Raw genomic sequence first — 10,158 nt, 5'->3', positions numbered from 1 at the left:
TATTTATAACATCCTTGGGGGCAATATTATATAATTTACTGTAGTAATCTTTAAATACCTTTGCAATGTCTTTGGTTGAATGGACTAACTCTCCCTTGGAGTTTATTTTATCTATATAGTTCCTATTCTTCTTTCTCCTCAAGGCTCTCATCAGATATTTTCCTGATCTATCTCCCCATCTATATCTTTCACCAATGATCTTATTAAAAGTTCTCATTTTTTCTTCCTCCATTACTTTCTCTAGTTCTTCCCTCTTTTTTATCACTCTTTGCTCTCTTTCCTTATGTTATTTTTATGTAGGAGTTCCATCTCAGCTATTTCCTTCAAAAGCCCACTAATCTTCTCTCGTCTTTCCCTTTTTTTCTTTGCCCCAATCGCAATAAGGATTCCTCTTACATATGCTTTATGTGCCTCCCACAAAGTAGCTAGTGATACATCCCCTGTTTCATTTTCCTCAAAGAACCTCTCTATCTCCTCCCTGATCTTCCGGTCAGTATCTGGATCCATGAGGAGTGTCTCATTCAACCTCCATGATAGGCCTCCTGACAACTTCCCTCCCCATCTTAATTCCATTACTACAGGTGCATGGTCCGAGAAAGTTATTGCTTCTATTTTTACTTTAACCAAATCCTCAACGAGTCGATGGTCCACCAAAATATAGTCCAATCTAGAGTATGTCCTATGTACACTAGAGAAGAAAGTGTAATCTCTATCTCTCATGTTGACAATTCTCCAGCTATCCACCAGTTGGCACTCTTTCATCACCGTTTTCAATAATCCCATGGACCTATTTCCCCCTCTCTGTACTACAGATGTTGTATCTATTTGTGGATCCATACATATGTTAAAGTCTCCCGCCACCATTAGATATCCCTTTCCAAAGTCCATCAATCTTCTCATAACCCCTTTCAAAAACATCTCTGGCTTCCTATTGGGGCAATATATGTTTACAAGCGTACATTCTATGTCCTGTAGTTTACCTTTCAAGAACAAAAACCTCCCCTCCGGGTCCGTCTTTCTATCTTCCAATTCAAATCTAATGTTTTTTGCAAATCCTATAGCTACACCCTTAGCACTCTTTAACTAAAACTAAACTAAGCTCACTTTTTAAAGAGAAAAAAAAAAAAAAAAAAAAGTGGGAAAGGATATATAAAATGCACATTTTGTCTCTTGAAAAAACATGCAGTTACTTTTTCCACAGGAGCCTGCAAAGCACTGCACCGGAGACCAGTGGATCACAGGTGCAACATCAGGCTCCGGAAAACTTTTCCTCCAGCTCTCTCCTGTAGCTCTGTATGGGTTTTCAGTTAAAGAGCCGGATGAAGGGTCAATGAACTAAAAGTGTTGATTTCTGTATCTATGTTCCATTGAAAACTACACATCTGTCCCTGTGACCTTCCCTCTTCTAGCAGTTTGTGATTACACTTGTAAGACTACTCCGCTGAGATCTGTGCTGTGTAGCATTACTGCTGCACAACATCTGCTGAAAATCTGTCAGCCAGTGTGGTTTTCACTCATGCTCACAGTTAAACATTTCAATGGAAGCCGATACACCACCTAGAAAGGCAGTAAATGGACTTTGTATTGAAGAACTGCAAGAAAAAGAAAAAGTTCAGTTTTGATAACATTACATCTGTATCCAGGGTGTAAAAATGTTACTAATGAGCAGCACCCACAACACCCCCCCCCCGTTGCCCTGGTGACAGCGCGCCAGGGATCTTCTCCCCGCACACGCTGTCACGATTTAATTTAAAAAAAAAAAAAAACCCACGGCTGTGTGGGGCTCCGCCCACCCAGCCACATCATTCATTCAGACGCAAGAGAACTACAACTAGTCAGCCATTGTGGACGATTTCTTGCAGTTCTCAATGAACTACCAAGGAGTGGATAAGCACTCTAGGTAGTTCATTGATGCTTCCGGTCATTAAGTAGCTACCTGCCTGTCTGCAGGAACCTGAGATTGCACTCACAATCTGCTGATTGTGGGTGCAAAGCTTCTAATAAAATAATTTATTAATGTACTTTTTTTTTATCCTGCAAAAAAAGTGCTTTTTTTTCTTAAAAGGTGAAAAGTCTTCTACAGAGAGTACAATATTTTAATGGGGGGGAAAAAAAATGCACCATTTGTTGTGGTTGTGTTCTCTCCACAAACACTACAGTAACTCGGTTAAGTTAGAATCATATATTTATATTGGATGATTGAAACACATAAACAGAGTCAGATATCATATGTACTTATTTATTTACAATCCATGTCACTCGTGGCTAGGAAATTCTTTGTCAAGACGGTCCACTGAACCTAAAATGGAGTTTAAAAAAAAAAAAAAAATCCATAATGAGAACAACAATACATATATGCACACACACATACTATATATATATATATATATATATATATATATATATATAAAAACTGGTGCATCAGAAAGCGTTTACAGTATCACGGTTTTTCATACTGTTACTTAATCATCACATGCACAATAATTGTTTTCATGATTCAGATTTTTTTTTTTAATTATTACAAGTTTTGTAAAATTAACAAAGCTCATATGCAAATATTCATTTCTCATAATTTCCTAAAGTTGTGTTCCTAAAGTTCACAATTGTGAACCACCAAACCTTTCAATACAATCAGGTCTTTTTACTGTGGTCTACAGAACACAATACTGATTTCTTTAGAGAAACCAATTAACAGACAACCGACAGATCTCCTGTTGTTCTGGCTTCACTAGATGCACAGTAGTACTCAAATGACCAAAGTAAAAAAGACAGCCAGTCACCTTTCATTTTCAGATTAATCAATAGTGGCAGCCTATGTGCATTTCTTAGTACATTTCCTTCAAAAGAACAGCATATGAGGCTAGTGTGAAGTAAATCACAGTAGTCAGCCACAAAAAACAAAATTAAGGGCTGGATTTCAAAGAGCACCTACTAACACTGGCAACCCAAACCTATACACATAGTGCACTTATGGATATAGATACAGATGAATTCCAAGACCTCCTTTGCCTTGCAGACAAATTAGAAGTGTCAAGTACAATATACAGTGACCAGTTTGCACTGTATCTTTTACATGCTTATTCCCAGGCAACTGGCTTTCCTGCATGAAATTCACCAGCTTGTGTCCTATATATGCAGCCAATGCAGACAGATGAAACTATTCCAACAGAATTACAATGCCTGACTGGCAATAAAAATTGTTTTGGGGACCCTTACATTAGATGCCTACCTTAGGTTTTCTTCTCATGGTTTATTTTTTCAGAAGCTGATGCCTGACGATCAGGAAGGGGGCAGTAAACCCACTACCGAAGAACAAACTCATTACAACTAGTAGCCTCCATTTGTTTTCCACAGAAAAGGGCAGGTTCTACAAGACACAAGAAGGAAAAATTGAAACAAACTAGAAAATTAAGCAAACTTTTAGTGGACCTCAAGTAATAGTAAACAAGTTATAATTGGTACATCAGAAAGCGTTTACAGTATCACAGGTTATCTCATACTGGTATGTTATCATCATCTGTACCACTTTATCAAGGTTTTAACATTCAAATAAGTAATGTGTTCGCATGAAGCAAACAATAAATGAACATTATTATATAAATACGGTATCTCCTAACCCTAACTCACTAAAATTAAATAACTTATGACATAAATAGAAAAAACTTTCACCTTGAAAGTGCCAATAATCATATAACATCTCTATTATGTATGAAGTACTACCCACCAAGTGCTATAACGCAACCCAGTAACTAGAGCGGCTGGGTGTTCCGATGTATCTATCCCTTATGACTAAGTCCCAGATGTGACGAAACTCGTCAAGGGAAGTGACGTCGGAAGCATGAGAGCAGGGACTGGAAGTGGTGTGGCGGCCATTTTTGAGACTGGAACCGCATGGATATCCACCTGGAAGCTGCTTGGTAACCCTCAGAGCTTTGGACATAAGAAAAATGCTTGTTTTTATTTGTGTATTATGTAAGTAGATTTATTAAGAGTTATATTTATAACTGCTAAACGGAAATACACTATATACTTATTCATATATTATTTGGATGGATACCTGAGAGTTCCTGAGAAGACTCATGTATAACCATGATGGGATGGTATTATGATTGATACGCTTCAGGAGTGGAGAAGAGAGGAAGCGTGGTTCTGCCGATTCCTTCTATTTTTGAGAAGGCATGTTATCTTATTCTTTCTGGTAAGGGTATATTTGCCTTGTACAGTAGAAGTGACACTGGTGGGATCACTGGAGATGTATGCACAGAGTAAAGCATATCACTGATTTTTTGCACAGTGTTGATTTATGTTTTCACTATTTTGGCACTATATGCATTTTGCACATTAAATAGTGGTATTGCTATGATTTATAGGTTTATTAAGGTAATACACTATTTTGAGCTTCTTTTTGGAGGTACTCTCTATCTTCGTGGGAGCCAGGGGAAGGGCTCAACATTTAAAGAAATATCAAGTTGGAGTGTGGACACTTATAATATATTTTTTAATGTAAATTGGACTTTTAGTGACATTGGGTACGATTACATTTATTTATTTACTATTTTTTGGAGTGATAATTTTTGTATGATTTTCCATCAAGGGGGTTTTACTGATGTTGGATGAATTACTGCCAAGTAGTAGCATTATAAATTTAGTTACTGGGTTGGGGTATAGCACTTGGGTAGTACTTCATACATAATAGAGATGTTATATAATAAATGAACATTACCCACCATACAGACATATTGTCTATCACATGAATAGATCAGATTTCCTAGCATGACTGAAAATGTTAGGTGTTAAGGCTACATTTCAATTGACAAAACATGTCACTTTTCTTGCAAAAACGCAGTACATTGCTTGATAGAGGTTCATTCATCAAGCAAAGCAAGTACAGCAACTGTCTCTCTTTAACCATATCTTAAATAATTATAAACTGCAGTGCTGAACCAACACCAAATTAAAAGTTGTTGGCACCCCAACTCAAACTCTCCACCCCCCCCACAAAAAAAAAAAAAAAAAGCTGCATGGGCAAAAAGAAAAAATCTCTGGACTGCACATTAAAGAGGAAGTTAGAGTGGAACTATGTCTCTTCTGCAATTACGTTCCTGTATGCACTGCTCAGTGCACAATTTCGGCAATGCTTGGAAACTACCGCGCATGCACCAGAGAGATGTCATCTTCACCCAGCCAATGAAAATGCCTGAAGCTCGGTATTGGGAAGCTGACTTGCCAAAGGAGTATAATTCCACTTTAATTCAGCATTGGAGTGGGCACTTGCCATAATATGCAAAGCATACTTGCACATTATGGCACACTGACCCCTGCAAGCCTTCCTCTGGAAACACTGCTCCATCTGACACCAACAACCGCTGCCATTTTTTCTAGGTCATACAGAGATCCTTCAGCCATAGATGATGTAACTCTTGTACGTGCAGACAGGCACTGCATTGTTCCTGGCACCCAGTTGTAAGTTTGGCACACCGGGGGTACACTGCATGACACATTATGGTAGGTAGGAGACACAGGCTGCTAGAGAGTATGATTAATTATTTTCTCTGGCATAAAACTGGATTATTTTTAAGAGACTGCTGGCGTCTAACAGAATTTCAAATGTCATTTTCTGTGTTTTACATACTATATATTTCATTAACCCCTTAGCGTTGGCACCTCCTGCCCTTTTAAGGGGCTTCTGAGATGACCATTGTGACTGGCTGTCACATGTAGAGATCAGCAGCTGTTAGCCGCATTTGTGTACTGTCTGCGAACAGATTAAAGCACCATCCAGTGATCCTACCAAAACATGCCCTTGTTCAGGCACTTTCTGCTACAGGGTGACAACTGTAACACTCCTGTGTTGCCCCTGTCACATGCACCCTTCATGGAGAGTAAACAGTCCCAGTGTAGGCATGGTGCGCTTCATCAACAATTAGCAAGATGGTGCAGAGTAATGAAGTGCACACAACACTAGTGCAGGGGCCTGTAGTCCCCATTCACACAGCAACATTGGTGTGGCAAACTCAAGTGATTGAGGCGCATTTTTAGCTCACTTGTCAAGCAGGAAATGATTGTCAGACAATCCCATATACACTGCTGTGCTTCAAGACACGACAAAAAGCAGTCCTCAGCTCCATTCCCCAGAGTCTTGAGGCAGGAATCTCAGACGGGCTGGGTAAAAAAGTCTGGAACACACCTTAGCCCTCAGGGGGGTGCTGGGTCAGCCCCCCAAAAGAAGAAAAAAAAATACAAAAAGTTAAAACTTCCCTACACCTGAAGAAAGTGTAGCATGCCCATGGTTCCTGTAGGGCCTCCACCATGGTGGAGGAAATACTACAGCTGAGACCACGGTGGAAATGTCCTACCTAATAAAGACTGACACCGCAGTGTTTCCTGGGAAAGTGGGTGAAGCTACACTATCTCTCTCGAGGTGCCGTCCTGAAAGACAATTTGGGAAAATAGAACATGCCACATTATGCAGGCAATACCCCTGAAACTGTGCCCCATAGAGGTGAATGGAGCGAGCACAATGTAGAGCAGTGATTGTCAACTTATGAGCTAAAGGGGGCCTCATGATACATTTATGGCTGAGGATATGCTTCGGAAGACAATGTGAATCTGGGAAAATGTTACATGAGGCTAGTAGAGATCAATGCTATTACCCTAATCATTGTTCCCACTACAGACTTCTGAGGTGCAAGGGCCACACATCATATACCATGGGCTGCAGGTTGGGTACCTGGGGTGTAGAGGCATTTAGTCAGCACAAGATGTCTCTTTAGACAAGCATGCAGGAGACAACATGTCCTCTCCCTCCTGATCACCTGCTATCCAAGTGCCAGCCACTGCTCACAACATCTAGGTCCATGTGAGAGAGAAGGCCAGAGACTGGAAATTAGAGATGCACTGATACCGAATGTTCTCACGAGTAATTGTGAAAATGCTCCCGATACCTGAAACCGATACTTTGCAATCTGTGTCCATACAAAACAAATGGGCGCAAATCACACTGCAAAGAATGGCATGTGATTTGAACAGGAATGCGGTGCAATTCCTGTCCAAACTGCATGCGGTTTCCTGCACCATTCCTGTATGAACCTAGGCTGAAAGCACTATGACAAGCCTGAGTTCACACAGGAGCGCTGGGGAAAACCGTATGCGATTCAGACAGGAATCGCACCACATTCCTATTCAAAACGCATGCCATTCTTTACAGTGCAATTTGTGCAAATTGCACTGCAAAGTATCAGCACTTGCTATAGGAGAGTACTTGATCCAAAGTATCGGTACTCGTACTCACCAGAAAAATAAAACAAAACAAAAAAAACCCACACAAAATAAATAGGATAAAAAGGAAGTCTTTAAGCCTATGTGTTTAGCAGAAATACATTACAGTCCATTTAACATGGTTTCCTATGGGACACATTCACTTCCATGCTTTTTTTCAGCCGCTGCATTTTTGGAAAGGGTCAGGGACTTTAAGGCTCCATTCACATGCAGCCCTGGCTTTTCGTCAGCTAGAGGGGAGGGAGAAGAGTAGACAAGTCCGCTCCCCAGCTTGTGCTGACCCGGAAGTGATGTTATGATGTCACTTCCGGGTACCAGTTGAGAGATTGTAATGCAATTCCCGGTAAACAGCAATCCCTAGTGGAGCAGAGGGGAGACATCCAGGGTCTTTTAGACCTTAGATGTCTCAAAGAGAACCTGACACCAGAACTCACATGACTGAAAATGTTTTTTTTTGTAAACAATTAAAGTTACACCCAAGCACATACCTTCCCCCCCCCCCCCCCAAAAAAAAAAAATATTGAGGCCCCCACATATACACACGTACAAATGTAAAAGCACACACTAGGGCGCCTATGCATGAAACCGGCGATTGCGATACACGTTACATATCGCCGCACATGCCAGAATGAGAGTAATAATTCTAGCACCAGACCTCCTCTGTAATGCTAAACTGGTGACCTGTAAGGAGCTTTAAAAGTGTCGATCTATAGAAAATATAGGGTACTGAAGTTCGTCGCACACAAATTTAAGGTTTGACAAGTTGAATATCTAATTACTCGCTGCAACCTCATCTTTTATATTTTACAAAACAATAAAGCAATTTATTGCTTTTTGCGCCCTAAATTTAACTTACTTGTAGGATTTACTGAACTTTTGCAATAATATCATGTGACATTAAAAAAATGGAACTATCACTATTTTATTCTCTAGGGTCTCTGCTTTCAGAAAATATATCATGTTTGGGGTTTTTATGTAAAATTTAGGCCTAAAATGATTTTTTTTTAAACGTGTGCAGAAAACGAAAAAAAAACGCTCTGGCAGCGAACAGGCAAAAAAATGCCCTGGCGGCGAATACGCAAATAAAAAACGCTCTGGCAGCAAAAGGGAGAAAGTATGAGCCCCGATCCACCCTTTCCTGATGAGCAGCCAATCTGTGCTCATTACACTGCAAGGTCTCTCTCCTCCCTGCTAGTCCCCGGGTGCGGTGCTGGAGACAGGCAGGGAGGGGTGGAGGAGATAAACAGCACAATGTTAAAAATATTACATGTTTAAGTAGCCATAACATCTCTTTTGTTTTTACAAGCCCCAGACATTCCTAAAAATCACCTCCGTTTATAACAGTTTTGGTTACATTTTTTTTTTTTTAATCTGGACAAGTAGATTGTCATGAAGGACAAGTAGATTGGGGCCCCAATTTAGTCCCTGGGCAAGTAGTTTTTTCAAAAATTTCCACAACCGTTAAACAAAAAAACAGTGCGTTTTTGGTTCAATAGACTTCAATGAAGACACTGCAGAAAAGCCATATTTGACGCATTTTGTGTTTTTTTTTAATCTGCCTAGCAAGGTGGCAAACAAAACAAAACAAAAAAAAACACATATAAAGAACGCAAAATGCATTAAAAAATGTGTTAATGCACAGCAAAAAGTACAGCAGAACCGAATCAAAAGCAAACTGCATAGGTATGAAAGAAGCCAACATACTATATCAAATCCAGATCTAACTAAGCCCTAACCCCCCCCCCCCCCCCCCCGGCACACCGATCCCAACTTTGAAATCGTGTGACTTACAGTGAACTTGCATGATTTCATAGTCGGATGAAATGGCAATCTGGGGGGAGATTTGCAAGACATCGGACACAAATGTGTACACAAATCGCACCAGAAGATGTCCATGCATTACTTTAGATATCGGTGAGGATCCGACCACGTCAGAACCACACCAATATGATCGCTATAATCACAGACAATAGGGTGCCACTTGCCATGTGATTTGCAAGTCATATGACACGAAAATCGCATAAAAGGTCGCACCCAGTGTGACCAGGGACTAATACAAGCAAAACTGCAGAAAGCCAACTTCATTTCTGCTTTGCATCACACATAGCCTAAAGAAGCTAGTGGTCACACAATGAACATGACTTACTAGGCCCAACCTTCCACACCGCATATAGGCCGCACGGAGCAGCACGTCTTCCTTCCTCAGTCACAACCCGTGTGAGCCGAGACTTCCTCCCCAGAACTCACCTTGCCGGGACCGTCCTCATAGTGGACTCGGCGAACAGTGGATGTCGCGAACCGGCGGACAGCCTGACCGAACATATTGAAGACGAGCAAACACTATCACCGTGACCTCTCGAGCCTTTCTACTTCCGTTCTAGAGAGGGGGAGGAGACAGGAAACCTCCAAAGAAATGCATTTCGGGATTTGAAGTGTGGAAACTCCCTGGCCCCATTTCCGGAACGAGGGCGTCACATGCTTGAACTACAACTCCCGGCAGACTTAGCGCAGTGCGCCGCCTCCTCTATAGGCGGATAGTAGAGTGTAAGGCTTGTGTTTAGTCAAGGTCAGGGGAGTGGAGAAGGTGACTGGAGGAGGACTGGTGCTGGCTATGTGTAATGACAGCACAATTATTTAGGATACAGTATACATAAATAAGTACATTGGAAAGGAGTACACGTTAACAAAGTAACTACAAAATCCTGCCATGTTGAAAGTGGAACAGAGGCCTAGAAAACCTTTTTAACCACTTACCATCCAGGCAAATGTTGACATTTTTCACACATGTTGACCTCTACAGTCTTTACTAGTAAATGACTTAGAACCCCTAACATACATTTTCTGAAAGCAGAGGCCCTGGGAAAAAATGGTGATTGTTGA

General features: G+C 40.8%; 1 protein-coding gene and 2 non-coding genes across 3 annotated transcripts; all 3 read right to left on the bottom strand.

Moving 5' to 3' along the window:
* Positions 1-2,225: 2,225 nt before the first annotated feature.
* On the bottom strand, positions 2,226-9,667 carry COX7C (cytochrome c oxidase subunit 7C). The gene is made up of 3 exons (XM_089679627.1): positions 9,526-9,667; positions 3,230-3,367; positions 2,226-2,299 (listed from the first exon to the last, which is right to left on the bottom strand). Exons 1-2 carry the CDS (start codon positions 9,598-9,600, stop codon positions 3,251-3,253), a joined length of 192 nt encoding a protein of 63 aa, XP_089535753.1. The 5' UTR covers positions 9,601-9,667; the 3' UTR covers positions 2,226-2,299; positions 3,230-3,250.
* LOC149460463 (small nucleolar RNA Z39) lies at positions 2,418-2,479 on the bottom strand. The gene has a single exon (XR_016313069.1). It is a non-coding gene; the product is annotated as a small nucleolar RNA Z39 (small nucleolar RNA).
* LOC149460462 (small nucleolar RNA Z39) lies at positions 3,460-3,523 on the bottom strand. The gene has a single exon (XR_016313071.1). It is a non-coding gene; the product is annotated as a small nucleolar RNA Z39 (small nucleolar RNA).
* Positions 9,668-10,158: the final 491 nt, after the last annotated feature.

The sequence above is a fragment of the Staurois parvus genome, unplaced genomic scaffold, assembly GCF_062004578.1.
Source record: "Staurois parvus isolate SC_StPar_1 unplaced genomic scaffold, SC_StPar_1.0 ptg000229l, whole genome shotgun sequence".
In the NCBI taxonomy this organism is placed as follows: domain Eukaryota; kingdom Metazoa; phylum Chordata; class Amphibia; order Anura; family Ranidae; genus Staurois; species Staurois parvus.
The sequence above is the reverse complement of the archived record's forward strand: the minus strand, read 5'-3'. Positions and strand labels throughout refer to the sequence as shown.

Coding starts and splice junctions, on each gene's coding strand:
- COX7C (XM_089679627.1), bottom strand. CDS start 9,600: ATGTTCGGTCAGGCTGTCCGCCGGTTCGCGACATCCACTGTTCGCCGA. Junction 3,368..9,525: donor ATGAGGACGGTCCCGGCAAG/GTGAGTTCTGGG, acceptor TGTGTCTTGTAG/AACCTGCCCTTTTCTGTGGA.